Here is a 16265-nt window from a genome sequence, read left to right on the forward strand (position 1 = left end):
TGGCCTTGGCCTTTAAGTAGTCTGTGGTCTGGCTTGTGGGGCATTTGTGAGATTCCCCGCAGTTCTTCTGGTGTGTTGTCCTTAGTGGGTCAGTAAACCTGTCTTTGCTCTACCATGGGTTTGTCCCGGGGAGTCTTAAGATGATTGGACTAGGATGGGGGACAAAACCCAGTGCATATGAAAACAACTGCAGGATTGGAATTAAGAGCCCAGCTGTGTAGTCAAAGGTAAATGGTATTGGAGATTACATAAGAGGTAGACTTCTTGGACCTGGAATGACAAGGAAAGATTTCCTGAAGATGATGAGACTCAGGCTGGACCCTGGAGGAGAAGCAAGATTTGGATGGATGTGGGGAAGGGAGGAGAGAGCTCCAGTAGGGGCAACAGCAGAATGCCGGCATGCAGATGCCCATGGGTCCTGGGATGCTGGCAAGTAGTTGGGTGAGGCCAGGTCACTGGGACCTTGGAAGCCAAGCCAGAGGGCAGTTGTATCTCAGCTTCCCTGTTGGCAGAGCCTTATTTTGAGTCTTTTTTTTTTTTTTTAACACTTACAAAATTATCTCTCTGCTTCTTAAACCTACTGGACTTTATGCAATATTGACTGAGTGATTGGTGTCTATAGATGTTAACAAAATTAATATGGTCTGAACTATGCTATATAGTTTCATATTCTCTTATGTTCATTTTTCTGATTAGTACTTTCTATTTGGTGACCCTATATTTGTTGAGACTTTGATTATGCATGTTCTGCCGTATTTGAAGTTCATTTTTCTCGGTGTGCTCTCATAGCCCTTCATGTGTAATCTGTTTAGGTGCATTTTGTGCCTTAGGTGGTTGCCAGGGAAAGTTGAGAGTGGTAGGTGTGATTGGTTTCCTCTCCATAGGACTGGCCCCTTCTCTGTACATTCTCCTCAGTCTTGACAAATCCCTTGAGGTTTCATGTTTAACGGGTACCTGTTTGTGGGCGTGTGCATGTCGGTGTATGTCATGTGCATTCATGTGTTTAAATTCCATATATTCCATATGTGTTAAATTCCACTTTAAGTGTTACTTATATGTTAAAGAAAAAAACTTGTAAGTAAAATGTGTCTCAAATACAGTAGGCTTAATTAGTTACTTAATAGGTTAAATTCATTCCTTTAAATACTGATACTTTATTACAGCTTTTTAAAATGGAAATTTCCTAAAGTGTATGTAATATTGAATGCCTCATTAGCCAGGGTTAATTATTCAAAATTGAACCTTCCTTGATGATTAAGTATAACGAATTGAAGATCAGTTATTGAACTATGTTTAAAAATAGCTGCCCTTGGGTGTTCTGGAGTTGTATTGGGCAGTTTGCCTTTACACTAAGTGGCCTCTAGATGCTGTACTGTGTTGTTGTAATGGTACTTTCATCATTCTTCATTGTTCTGGGCATGTTTGCTTTTAGCAATATTCCTTGCCTCATTTTATTTTATTTTATTTTGAATTTTATTTTATTTATTTTATTTTATTTTAATTAATTAATTAATTTATTTATTTATTATTTTTTTTTGCGGTACGCGGACCTCTCACTGTTGTGGCCTCTCCCGTTGTGGAGCACAGGCTCCGGACGCACAGGCTCAGCGGCCATGGCTCACGGGCCCAGCCGCTCTGTGGCATGTGGGATCTTCCCAGACTGGGGCACGAACCCGTGTCCCCTGCATCGGCAGGCGGACTCTCAACCACTGCGCCACCAGGGAAGCCCTTTATTTCATTTATTTTTATACAGCAGGTTCTTATTAGTTATCTGTTTTATACATATTAGTGTACATATGTCAATCCCAATCTCCCAATTCATCCTTGCCTCATTTTAAATCTGTTGATAACTAAGCTTGTAAAACCAAAGCTTTGTTTTAATCAGTTGATGACCAAGTTTATAACCAGATACTCATTTTATACACAAGTATTAGTTAATAAACTTTGGGTAAGGGCTGAAGGTGTCTCCATGTTTCCCTTAGGTGGCATTCTTAGGTATTGTGGTAGCAATTTCTCTCGCAATTTGAGGCCTCTTTGAGACTGTCCTTGGATGGTGAAGTCACTAAAAGACTAACCTACCAGTAAAGTGACACAGTAATGTACTAAGTAAGCATTTGTTATTTTCAGGGCAGTGCACTTTATGTATTCTAGTTCAACCATGTAAATAAAGCTTAGAATCTTTAAGAGTAAATAAGGAGTAAATAAAAGGCTATGATTTGTCTAGTACTGCCTTAGAAATAATGAGGGCTCCTGAAATAGCAAAACACAAAATGCTTATCTTTGAAAAATGTATAGTCTGGGGCCTCCCTGGTGGCGCAGTGGTTGAGAGTCCGCCTGCCGATGCAGGGGATACGGGTTCGTGCCCCGGTCTGGGAGGATCCCATATGCCGCGGAGCGGCTGGGCCCGTGAGCCATGGCTGCTGAGCCTGCGCATCCGGAGCCTGTGCTCCGCAACGGGAGAGGCCACAACAGTGAGAGGCCCGCATACCACAAAAAAAAAAAAAAATGTATAGTCTGGTTGTCAAAATAATACATGTGTGAAAGGACTAGAGTGGTTGTCTTCTGTGACTGAAATATTTTCTCTCAACTTTTTCAGCCTGCCTAATTTGTGAATAGTACTTTGGCTGGGATGTTTTGGACTGTTATCGTGGTTAATTTAATTCACAATCTATAAGAATCTAGAGCAGTGCTTCTCAACTATCTGTAGTAAAGGACCAATTTTTTTTCCAGAAATGTGTCACAGACCAACACAGGATCCTACTGTGCATAGCTTGTCTTCAGCTTGGGCCACATGTGACTCATCACATAAGTTCAGTAATACCCAAACTAGTCTTGCCTGTTCAAGGCAAGCTCATTGATCATGAACTCAGATGTTTCTAAACCCTTACTTTCAGTTCGTTTACTTGTCTTTTTGTGGGCTGGTACCGAAAGCTCAGGGACCATTACTGGTCCCCAGACATAGATTGATCCCGTCCTGTAGCTACCTTGCCCATTTCTGACCTGCTCCATTGTTATTTGGCAGCCAGCAGGAGGCTTGGGAGACCACTGGATGGGATCTTGAGCATCCCTCACATAATTGTCTTATCTGGTCCTGGGGCACTCGGATGGAGTCGGTGGCTGGTGGCCTGTAGTCCTTATTACTCTCAGCTCTGTGACCATCCAGCCCCTTTTGATATATGTCCTTTTTCTGCCTGTGTCACCTGTCAGAAGATACTCTTGTAAGCTGCTAGTACAATGTGTCATTATAGCAGACTAAGTGATGGACTCAGTTATTCTTTAAAGCAACACCCTTAGAAATAGATTGCAGATCCAAGGTACAGGGAAAACAACAATAAAGTGTGAGCCTCAGACTAGTAAGGGAACAGTAGATTTGCTGTTAGAGAGTCACTTTGGTCCCTTGTGGTTTTTGATAATTCTCTACCAGAGTGCTGTTTTCCCTGAAGGCTTTTTTTTTTTTTTTTTTTTGCGGTACGCGGGCCTCTCACTGTTGTGGCCTCTCCTGTTGCGGAGCACAGGCTCCGGATGCACAGGCTCAGCGGCCATGGCTCACGGGCCCAGCCCCTCTGCGGCATGTGGGATCTTCCCGGACCCGGGCACGAACCCGTGCAGGCGGACTCTCAACCACTGCGCCACCAGGGAAGCCCTTTTGGGTGTTTTTATGCTGCTCCCAAGACCCTTAATTTTGTAGGTTTTAGCCTTCTAAAAGCATAACTGCTTCCTAACTTGCTTTTAATGAGATTGACATTAGCTTTTTCTCCTATCTTAAATCCTTTAGCTTTAGTCAGGGAATTTTTAGCTAGTCTCCAAGGGGAGGTGGGGAGGAGCATAAACGAACATTTTTTAAAAATGTGCTTTGTGGATCTCTCAAATATAAGTATTTTTCATGGTTTTAATAGAAGTAGCCAGGTTCATAAAATCCCTGAGGTGTCTTTTATATATTTTGGCTCTTTTATGTTAATATGTTCAATTACTAATTTTCTTTTTTGTCAGTTAAGAATAACAAGACACAGACAATGGGTATTTGCCAATTCTAGAGCAACCATTTATAGCACCAAGATCCTAGCTCAGGCTTTATAGAGTGTAACACTCAGAGAGAGAGAGAGAAAAAGAGAGCGAGTGAGTACACCCACACATGCACATAAGAAAGTTAGTTTTGAAAAATGGTTATGCTATATATAAGATCCTTGGCTGAGTTTTTCTTTCAGTGCTTTGAATATGTTATCCCACAGCCTTCTGGCCTCTGCTGTTTCTGATGGGCAGTCAGCTGTAAGTGACCGTGCCTGACTCACCCTGTCAGTGAGTGGGGGTGATGGGATCCAGTATTTGTGCTGGGGTAAAGCCTCCACTCTACAAGTAGGACTGGGTAGAAGAAAGGAGCCCCCAGTTTCAGATGTGCTTGTCTGGAATAGAGCGTCTGCAGCACAGAGCTGGAAGGAATGGGAAATGCTGGTGCCCTGCACCTCCTGAGCAGAAACCAAGGCTCTAGACTGAGAGCCGGGGAGGGAGGAAGCGGTACTGTCTTTTTTGGCGACACCTGCCGGGAGTAGATATTCTGTGCCACTGAACTGGGAGAAGGGTGTAGAAGGGAAACGAATTATGGTTTGTATGTCACAGACTTGCTGTTCTTTCCAAGATCTAGTAGATTTTCTTGAATAAATGTTTCTCCATTTGCTGTATGCCATTAGAAGAATTTCCAGAAACTTTCAATGTTTTGTTTTGTTTTTATAATTTTTACCAGTGGTGGTTGTTTCACTGGGAAGAGGCTCTGCTGAGCTCCTCACGTAACCGGTTCAGAGGTGTTCCCCTCCCTCTCCCCGCAACCAACAAGAGAGTTAGTTTTAACTCCCAAAGCAAAAGTTCTGGGAGCCAGAACATTTTTAACCAAGACTGTGTGGTTACTAGTGTGTTGCTGAGAACTTAGTGCTGCTGAACATTAATACATACGGTCTTTCTTTAATCAGGTTGTTTAGAGCAATATTTTTAAGTGAGATAAATATTTCTAGAGAATAATTCTAAGACAACCGAAAATTTGTATGGCTGTAAATCATAGAAATAATAAAGTAGGAAATGTGTCAAAAGTCTTTTGCCTTTTAAACATGTATCTAAAAGCATTACTAAGTTTAGGAAATGTATTTATCTTTCTTTTTTTGTTGTGTAGGTTTTGTCAGGTTTTTAGAAGGCTATTATATTGTGTTAATAACCAAAAGGAGGAAGATGGCAGATATTGGAGGTCATGCAATATATAAGATTGAAGATACAAATATGATCTATATACCCAATGATTCTGTACGGATTACTCATCCTGATGAAGCTAGGTATGTACTGGTGGTAACTGTTATTTTTTTTTACCTGGTAGACCAATTAGAAAATAAAACGTAATCAAAAGATTATAAATGTTGTGTTAAAATGTAAAATACTGGCTCAGAATGCTACAGCTTTTGTTCAAGGGCTATTAAAAACCCTCCGTTAAAACAATTGATTTGGGCAAGAATCAACAATGGCTCCTAAAACCATTAGGTGAGAGGTTATTATTGAGGAACAGATATTCATTCAGTCTCAACATACCATACTCCATAACTATCTTTATTATTTACAAAGAGAAAAAAATGACAAAAATACTTACCAAATGATCAAACTTAGCATCACCAGCAATGAGACAAAACTGACATTATTTGCCTCTTAACGTGAAGCAATGGGAAGCACACCCACTACCTGTGTAGTTTTCTTACTAAAAATATTTAACTTGAATCTAAGCATGAGGAAATAATCAGATAAGTCCATATTGTGGGACTTCCTGTAAGACACTGGCCTGGACCCTTCAAAAATGTCAATGTCGTGCAACACAGGAATAGCCAGAGAGTTGTTCTAGAGTTTAGAATAGACATGACAAAGGGCAACACTTGAATTTCTGTTAGATTAAAACATGTGCATGCATGCTCATGTACACGTGCGTGTGCACACACACACACAGCTATAAGGGACTCTACTGGAACAGTTTGTATATGGACTATATACTAGGGGATATTGGACCAGTATTAAGTTTTGGGTGTATAATGATATTGTGGTTACTCAGGAGATTGTCCTTGTTCATAATAGATATATAATAAAATATTTAAGACTGAGGTTTCATCATGTCTGCTACTTACTGTAAATGGTTTAGAAAAATAAAATGTACATGTGTATTTAAAGAGAGAATGTATGTGTGTATAAATGTATAATGAGAAATGTTCAACAGTGAATTCAGGTGAAGGATATACTGCTGTTTATTACACTATTTTTTCCCCCAATTTTTCTATGGATTTGAAACCTTTAAAAAGTTTTGGGGGGAGATTACTGGAACCTTGGGCATGTGGGGAAAGGCTATTAATAAATTAATAAAATGATAGAGAAAAGACTAGAATTGGTTTATTTTAATATTATAAAGGTTAAAATGGAACAAAGTTAGGCATGCTTATAAGTTTTTAGGGAAGGTAACAGTTTAGATTTTAATTACACTCAGTACTTTCATAGTGTTCTAGATACATGAACTGGAATTTAAAGGTGGTGTGGCTCTCTTGTTTAAGACCCTCTTAGTGGTTTTCTGGACCTTTGTGACATTGTCTGTAGTATTTGGAAGTGGAGTATTTAAAAAATAAGTTGTTTACACAAGGGTAAGTAGAGTTTACCGGATAGAGTGGACTTTTGTCTTATACTAACTGAAAAAAATTATGTCTCTTGTAGCTTATAGGCAGGCATAGTGTATTGAATAAAAGTGAATCAGAGAGGAATCCAAAAAAAATGATACAAATGGACTTATTTACAAGACAGAAATAGACTCACAGACATAAGAAACAAATTTATGGTTACCAGAGGGGAAGGGAAACGAATTTATGGTTACCAGAGGGGAAGGGGGGGTGATAAATTATGAATTTGGGATTAACAGATACACACTACTATATATAAAATAGATAAAAAAAAAGGATCTACTGTATAGCACAGGGAACTATATTCAATATCTTGTAGTAACCTATAATGGAAAAGAATCTGAAAGAATATATATGTACATATATGTGTGTGTGTATATATATAACTGAATCACTTTGCTGAACACTTGAAACATTGTAAATCAACAATACTTCAATAAAAAATAAATTAGTTTAAAAAAGTGAATCAGATAGGCCAGTGCATATAAATCCAAGGGATGGGGAAAAATTGAAGAGGTTTATATTATTTATAAGCCTCATCTTTACGATTCTTTAGCTGAGAATAGTAAAACAAATTACCTTCTTCTATATAGTGATATGACTATCTTTAAAGAGTGAACTTATCTTGTGATTAATATTGTGTAGTAAATGGAATAATCCAGAATAAGATACAATTATATTAATAGCTTGTTATAGGTGGACTTATACTATTACTGGATAGGTAAACTTTTACCGTACTTAAAAAACTATGTAATTCAATAATGCATTTAAGTAAAAATGTTTGGTATGATATTAGGAAATAAAGTACTGTAAAACATTTCATACAAAATGATAAGTAGAGGTTACCCCTCTAATGTATGGTTGTATCAACATTATAAAGTTTGCTAGAGCAGTTCACCATGTTAAAATATTGTTGGGAAAAATTATGATTATCTTAATATATGTAGAAAATATATTTGAGGGAATTCCCTGGCTGTCCAGTGGTTAGGACTCCATGCTTTCACTGCTGAGGGCACAGGTTCGATCCCTGGTTGGGGAACTAAGATCCTGCAAGTCGCACGGCGTGGCCAAAAAATATGTGTATGTGTGTGTGTGTATGTGTGTGTGTGTATATTTATATATATATTTTCATATATATATATATATATATATATATGACAAATTCAATACCCATTTGTTATCAGTGTCTTTAAAAGGTTGAAACGAATACGAAAAAGTGTTAACATTTATTAATCCTGAGTGGTAGATACATGGACATTTTATTCTGCACTTTTTTTTTCAGTTAAAAAAAACTTTTCAGCTTAAAATTATGGTGACCCACAAACATTTGTGCTTGTTTTTGTTCCTCCACTCTCTCCAACCTCAAAGCATATTGTGAAAACAAGAACAGTATTTACTTCTGTCTGGCCCAAAGTCTAAGCGCCCTATGTATGTAAGGGCATGACTTTCCCTCTCTGGCATAATCAGTGATGAGGAAATGGTCAAACTAAAGTTAAGGGTCTCAAGTGATGATCAGGATACTTAGAAATTGCTCCAGATGAAATCTCTTCTCCAGTTATGGGTTGAATTTCTCAGTTTCAATGAGTGTATTTACAAATATAAATATATATATATATGTATATGTTAAGCTATGAACAAATAATGGTGTTGTGTGAATGCAGTATGCTTTGGGGTTTTTTGGTCATTTTTTCCCCCAGTTTTATTGAGATAAAATTGACATACATCACTGTGTTAGTTTAAGGTGTTCAGCATAATGGTTTGACTTAGATATTGTGAAATGATTACCGCAGTAGGTTTAGTTAGCATCTGTCATCTCATATAGATACAATAAGAAGGAAAAGAAAAAAAAGAAGAAAATTTCTTTCCTTGTTATGAGGACTCAGGATCTACTCTCTTAACTTTCATGTATATCATATAGCAGTGGTAACTATAGTCATCAGGTTGTTAACTATAGTCATCATTTTTTTTTTTAGGTATCTACGAATATTTCAAAATGTGGATCTGTCCAGCAATTTTTACTTTAGGTATGTTTGAGCTGAATTTTCCTCTTATCAGTCTCTTAAATGTTTAAAATTTTCCATAAGGTAAAAACAGAATCAGTAGTACTTAAGTTATTCTTTTTTTTAAAATAGCCAAAATTTTTCATCTAAAATAGTACAAATACAAGTATTTCCTCCTTTTAAATAACTGATATTTGAAATTTTGAATGGATAAATTTTAATTATTCTCACTATAAAAATCATCTTTATTAGGATTTTATGGAAATATTCTTATTTTTTAGTTTTGAACTACAAAAATGAAATCTACATTCAATCTATATACAGAGTTGTAACAGTTTCACAGTTTTCAATTTAACAATCTAGCAAAATTAGGTAAAAATAAATTCAAAATAGGAAGAACTGTTGAAATACCAACATACCCGCTATTGGCATTGTAAATTACTAATTTTCCTGGAGAGGAACGTAGCATTAAGTATATATGAAAATATGCCTGAAGGTAATAAATCAGGAGAGAAAATATTAACCCTTATTTGTAAAGGGACATTAATAGCTTCTCTATTTATCATGGCCCAAACAAGCAAACCAACCAACACAGGGACAACCCAAATATCGATAATTGAAAAATAAGCAAGCAAATTATAGCAGAACATCATGATAAAATATTATACCACTGATGATGTGACCAATATGTAGGCCAGGTAAATAGAATTTTCCATGTAGCCTAATAACTTTCTATCAGCTATAATGTCCAAACTAAAAAGTAGAACATAAATAGCATAGAGCAATAAGGACTTGGGTCATGGGACTAGAAGAAGACCCAGAGTGCTGTAGCTATTGGTATTACATACTTTAGGGGTACTTTGCATTATTTTAAATTTATTTTTAAACTGTTAATATAGTTAAACATTTCTTTATGAAATAAAGAAAAACTTGTCTACTGTGTAGAGTGGATTATGTCTTCATTGATGTGAAACCGAAGACAATTAATTTAGCAATAGTATAGTGAAGGGCTCCTAAAATAATTTTTTCTTCCACAATTGTTTATTGAAAGTATATTTCCATTGTATTTGTTTCCATCATTTGCTTTTCAGCCTTTATTGCTTAATTATATTTATAGTCTCTGTGAGTTATTACTGAAGCTCAGTGGTACTGTTAGAAATGGTCTTCTGCTTCACAGTTTTCAACTTCATCTGCATCCCCATACTGAGTTCTGAACAAGTTATTCCATAAGTAAATATATGAGGTTAAAGACTTCTGAAAAGGTTATACTGCATTGTTATGATTCGGCTGGAATAAAGCAGGAAGAATTGATTGTTAAAAGCCCAGCTTCTCTCCACCCCCCAGCTTTATTGAGATACTATTGACATATCTAAGTTTCAGTTGTACAATGTGATGATTGATACATATATAGATACATGTATATATTGCAAAATGATTACCACAATAAGGTTAGTTAACACCTTCATCCAATCACACAGTTGTGATTGTGTGTCTGTGTGTGTGCATGTAGTGATAACATTTAAGATTTACTCCCTTACCAAATTTCAAGTATATAATTCAATATTGTTAATTATAGTTACCATGCTCTGTACATTAGATATCCAGATCTTATTTATCTTATGGCCAAGAGTTTGTACCCTTTGACCAACATTTCTCCATTCCCCCCCCACCCCGACACTGGCAACTACTGTTCTACTCTCTCGTTCTATAAGTTCAGCTTTTTAAGATTCCACATGTAAGTGAGAACATAGTCTTTGTCTTTGTCTGTCTAACTTATTTCACTCAGCATAATGCCCTCCAGGTCCATCCATGTTGTTGCAAAAGGCAAGATTTCCTTTTTTATGGCCAAATGATAGCCCACTATTTATATACGCCACATTTTTTTATCCATTCATCTGTTAATGGACTCAGGTTGTTTCCATGTCTTGGCTATTGTCATTAATTCTGCAGTGGGCATAGGGGAGCAGATATCTCTTTGAGATAGTGATCTCGTTTCCTTTGGATATGTACCCAGAAATGGTATTGCTGGATCATATGGTAGTTTATTTTTAATTTTTTAAAATTTTATTTATTTAATTTTATTTATTTATTGTTTTTGGCTGCATTGGGTCTTCGTTGCTGTGCGCGGCCTTTTCTCTGGTTGCTGCGAGCGGGGGCTACTCTTGGTTGCGGTGCGTGGGCTTCTCATTGTGGTGGCTTCTCTTGTTACAGAGCACGGTCTCTAGCTGCGCAAGCTTCAGTAGTTGTGGCATGGGGCTCAGCAGTTGTGGCTCGTGGGCTCTAGAGCACAGGCTCAGTAGTTGTGGCACACGGGCTTAGTTGCTCCATGGCAGATGGGATCTTCCTGGACCAGGGCTTGAACCTGTGCCCCCGGCATTGGCAGGCGGATTCCCAACCACTCAGCCACCAGGGAAGCCCTATTTTTAATTTTTTGAGGAACCTCCATTCTGTTTTCCATAGTGGCTGCACCAGTTTACATTCCCACCAGCAGTGCAAAAGGCTCTCTTTTCTCTACATCCTTGCCAACACTTACTGTTTCTTTGTTTGTCTTTTTATTTTATTTTTTTTATTTTTATTTTTTTAATTTAATTTTATTTTTTTTATTAGTTTCTGCTTTATAACAAAGTGAATCAGTCATACATATACATCTGTTTCTTTGTTTGTTTTATAATAGCCATTCTAATAGGTATGAGGTAATATCTCACTGCAGCTTTGATTTGCATTTCTCTACTGTGATGTTGAGCAACTTTTCATGCACTTGTTGGCCATTTGTATGTCTTTTTTGGAAAAATGTCTATTCAATGTCTATTCAAGTCTTAAAATTGGATTATTTGTATGTTTGCTATTAACTTGTATGAGTTCCTTATGTATTTTGGCTATTAACCCCTTAATAGTTAGATGGTTTGCAAATATTTTCTTCCATAAGTTGCCTTTTTATTTTGCTGACTCTTTTTCTGTGTAGAAGCTTTTTAGTTTGAAGCTTTTTAGTTTGTTTATTTTTGCTTTTGTTGCTTGCTCTTTTGGTGTCATATCCAAAAAACATCTTTGTCAATAACAGTGTCAAGGAAATTTTCTCCTATGTTTTCTTTTAATAGTTTTATAGTTTTGGGTCTTACATTTAAGGCTTTAATCCATTTTGAGGTAATTTTTTGTGAGTGGTGTAATACAGGGGTCCAATTTCATTCTTCTGCTGGTGGTTGTCCAGTTTTCCCAGCACCATTTATTGAAGAGACTATCGTTTCTCCATTAGTCTTTTTGGCTCCCCTGTCAAATATTAGTTGACTATATAGGAGTGGATTTATTTCTGGGCTCTCAATTCTATCCCATTAGTCTAGGTGTCTTTTTTATGTCAGTAACACACTGTTTTGAATGCTATAGCTTGGCAGTAAGGTTTGAAATCAGGAAGTTTGATGCCTCCAGCTTTGTCCTTCTTTCTTAAGATTGCTTTGGCTATTAAGAGTCCTTTGTAGTTCCGTACAAATTTTAGAATTGTTTTTTTCTATTCCTGTGGGAAATGTCATTGGAATTTTGATAGGGATTGTATTGAATCTATAGATGGCCTTGGGTGGTATGGACATTTAAACAATATTAATTCTTCTGTTCCATGAACACTGGATATCTTTCCATTTATTTGTGTCTTAGTTTTTTCATCCATGTCTTATAATTTTTAGTGTACAGATCTCTTACCTCCTTTGTTAAATTTATTCCTAAGTATTTTTTATGCTCTTGTAAATGCGATTGAAAAACCAACTTTTTAATACAGATTTTACCCCTGTGAGATTAGATGCTAGTAAAACTAATGGCTCTATCAAGCAAATGTTGTAAAATTTAATTTCACAGATGAAATAAATCAATTTCAAACAAATAAATAGTAAACCAATAAATTTGATAATTAATAAATTAATGAAGAAATAATTAAAATATGTGTGAGTCTCCAGACAAAATTGTAACCATCTTAAAATATGACTAAAATACTTTCAAATTTGTATAGACCTAAAGAATTCTAGATACTGTCTGAAATTCTGTGCTAAAATATATCTAGGGATATATATATATATATATATATATATATATAGCTAGAGATACTTATAAAAATTGTTAATTTTGTGCAAATTTTGTTTGCACAGACTGTTACAATTTTTTGGATGACTTTATGCTTTTCAAACATATTTTACCGTGATGGCTTCTGTTATTTGCTTATTCTTGTTTTATTACTAAGTCAGTTATGGTACCACCAGTAATAATTAATAGAATTCTTTTCATTCATAGGTAAACTAGAGTACAGACCATGCACTGTTGCAGTGGATATTGTAACATTTTTAATACTCCATTCAGATATATATGAGAGTGTGACCCCTTTGTACAAAGCCCTGAAGTTAGATTAATTTCAGCATGAAGCAAAAAATGCACATTGCAAATCAATTAATGTAGGTTACTCACACTGTATTGTATATTTCTAGTTATGCAAATGCCTAAGTCATGCAGTGATTTTTAAATTTCCAATTATATTCATGGTTTACTGTGTTTTAATGTGCTTATTTGTACAGCATTGCTTCCAAGGAAACTAACAGGTGATAAGTAATTTAGTTCATAGGTTTTAATTCCTGCTGGGAGCCAAGACTATGAAATATGTTTTGCTTTTCTAATTCTTATTAAGTTTCAGTTCTTTTCTCAGTTACAGCTATGATTTGTCCCACTCACTTCAATATAATCTCACTGTCTTGCGTATGCCCCTGGAGATGTTAAAGTCAGAAACGACCCAGACTCGCCAGGAGAGTTTCGACATCTTTGAAGATGAAGGATTAATTACACAGGGTGGAAGCGGTAGGTGGTTTTCAGCACATCCAATATGTGTTAATGTGGCATCTATGAAATGGCATTTCATTAAATTCACTCACATTTCCCTCATATTTCTCCTTTCCTCTTTGCTCTTTGTCCTTATATCAGGTTGTTTCAGGTATATGAACTTGACCAATTCATTTTTATAGAGATCATGCATCACCAAATGAATTTCATTTGTGGACAAGCCAGAAAATTGTATACTGATGTTTTCTAGCAAAATTTCATGCACCTTTTATGGAATACATTCAGTTTAGTCTTTGAATGGAGAATTTTCTTTTTAAATATTGGAGAATACACACCACCGCCATATTTTTCTTCATAGAAACCAATTGTGTATGGGTTGAGTTTTAGAAAACAGTTACCATGGCTTGCCTATTGCATCCTAGACATTTATATGTCATATCTCTAATCCTCATAAAAACTCTGCTCAGTAGGTATAATGCTACTTTGAAAGAAATAAAGGCTAAGTAGGAAACTGAGGCCTAGAGATTAAGAGCACAAGGCCAGGGCTTCCCTGGTGGCACAGTGGTTGAGAGTCTGCCTACTGATGCAGGAGACGGGTTTGTGCCCCGGTCCGGGAGGATCCCACGTGCCGCGGAGCGGTTGGGCCCGTGAGCCATGGCCGCTGAGCCTGCGCGTCCAGAGCCTGTGCTCCGCAACGGGAGAGGCCACAACAGTGAGAGGCCCACGTACTGAAAAAAAAAAAAAAAAAAAAAAAAAGAGCACAAGGCCAATGTCTAGAGGAACCATTGCAATAGGTCAGAGGCTGTTCTGACTTTGATTGGTCTCAACTTGCCCCTCTGGTCCCTCACAAGCCCTGCTTCTGTCAGGACCATTGTGGGATTACTGCAGGACCTGTGTGTGACTAGTCTAGGATGACCCTGGACATCTGGGACTAACCAGTCACAGAATAGAATTGGTACCTTTATCCCTAGATTTGGGGGTTGGTCTAGAAATCTAAAGCCAGAGACATTGCTAGAGTTAATGTTGTGAAGGAATTGCTTCAAACTTAAGACAGTTTAGCTGAATTGGGCTTACTATGGAAGCATAAAAAGTCAGTAGTGTCTTTGGGTGCCTTCCTCAGTGCGACTTCTATATAGTGATGGAGATGTGAGTGCAGAGGTAGAATGTAAGTTCCAGAAGGTTTGTCCTTACAGGACACACAGAAAGAGGCTGTACTCTGTTAGCATTTTGCCAAAGGTTCTGTTCTACTCTAAGAAGACTTAGACTGTTACTTAGACTGAATGCCATCTCTGTTATTGCCTTAACTCTTGTTAGTTTATTAGATTGAATATCTCTTGAGCTAAGGCCAAACCCAGTGCACCCTCCCTACCCCAAAACATCTAGATCACGTAAATTTGCCATGGTTCAGACATCTGGATTGTAACCTGTGCCACTAGAGACAGGTGGAGGGTAAAATAATGTGTGCCTGAATATTTGTCACATCATTTCTTCTAAATATCATACTCAGTAATAGAAAAGCTAAAAGTATTACTAAATTTGCACTGTGTCTCATCTCACATCTGAATTTGAATATCTGTTCTGGGATCTGAATTAAGCCTCTGAAAGCTACTTAATTTTTTACTATCTGTCAAGCAGTTCTACTTGATAGATATGAATAACTGTGTATTAGGTTTTTATAGCTGCTATAAGAAATTACCACAAACTCAGTGACTTAAAACTATACAAATGTATTATCTTATGGAAGTCAGAAGTCCAAAAGAGTTCTCAGTGGACTAAACTTAGAGTGTCAGCAAAGCTGTGTTCCTTTCTTGAGGCCCTAGGGAAAAATCCATTTTCTTGCCCTTTTCATCTTCAAAGCCAGCAATGGCCGGCCGAGGGTTTTCCCACATTCCATCACTCTGACACTCACACTCCTGTTTCTCCCTTTCACTTATAACGACCTGTGATTACATTGGGCCCACTTGGACAATCCAGAATAGTCTCCCCATCTTAAGGTCATCTGATTAGCAACCTTAATTCCATCTGCAACTTTAATTCCTTCTTGCCATTGTAACATAACATATTCACAGGTTCTGGTGATTAGGACATAGACATCTTTTCTGTAGGGGAGGGATGCATTATTCTCCTACTACACAGGGGGAAACTGATAGGAAAGAGAGGGTGAGGGTAATAGGTATTGGGGTAGGTAGAAAAGGAAAATAATACATTTTTTAAAAATCTCTAATGTGTCACGCAGCATGTTAGTCACTTTGCATATATTATTTTTTTAATCTGAATAATATCTCTGCGGTGAGTAGTACCATCATTTCACAGTTTAGAAAATTGAGGTTCTGAGATGTTAAGTAACTTGCCAAAGGTCACAGAGCTGGTAAGTGACAAAGACGGGACTCCAATCCATTATTCATGCTCAGTGTAATGTCATTGAAGGGGTAGAGAAGGCTTAGTTTTTATGAATAAAACCAAAGTGTTTGGTATAAACACTCTTAACATACATGTTTTGAGAAGAAAAAGAGTATTGACTGCCTCTATCCAGAACTGTTAATGATCTTTTAAGCCATTATCTTTTAAATATACTTGTTTCTTATTTTGTACTTTATGTAAGTTTTGTAAAACTCATTGATGTTTAATAAATTTATTTGGATATCCTGAAATCATGCTTGATGGAATTAGTTCTGTTGTATAGAAAAAGCTTGATATAACAACTACCATTTATGGAAATATCAGTAAGACACCAGACTTGTTCTGAGCACTTTATGTGCATTATCAACTTATCTCA

The 16265-nt window shown here is 36.9% G+C and overlaps 1 protein-coding gene across 1 annotated transcript in view; it reads left to right on the plus strand.

Annotated features, from left to right (window-relative positions):
- The window catches only part of FIG4 (FIG4 phosphoinositide 5-phosphatase), a gene marked incomplete at its 5' end in the record, with an annotated part of 131229 nt that overhangs the window by 28552 nt on the left and 86412 nt on the right, over positions 1–16265 (plus strand). Inside the window, 3 exons of the mRNA XM_079716333.1 lie at positions 5159–5315; positions 8657–8707; positions 13359–13507. Coding sequence (XP_079572459.1) covers positions 5159–5315; positions 8657–8707; positions 13359–13507 — 357 coding nt within the window. The remainder of the gene's footprint in view (positions 1–5158; positions 5316–8656; positions 8708–13358; positions 13508–16265) is intronic.

The sequence above is a fragment of the Hyperoodon ampullatus genome (genome assembly GCF_949752795.1).
Source record: "Hyperoodon ampullatus genome assembly, chromosome: 12".
Lineage (NCBI taxonomy): Eukaryota > Metazoa > Chordata > Mammalia > Artiodactyla > Ziphiidae > Hyperoodon > Hyperoodon ampullatus.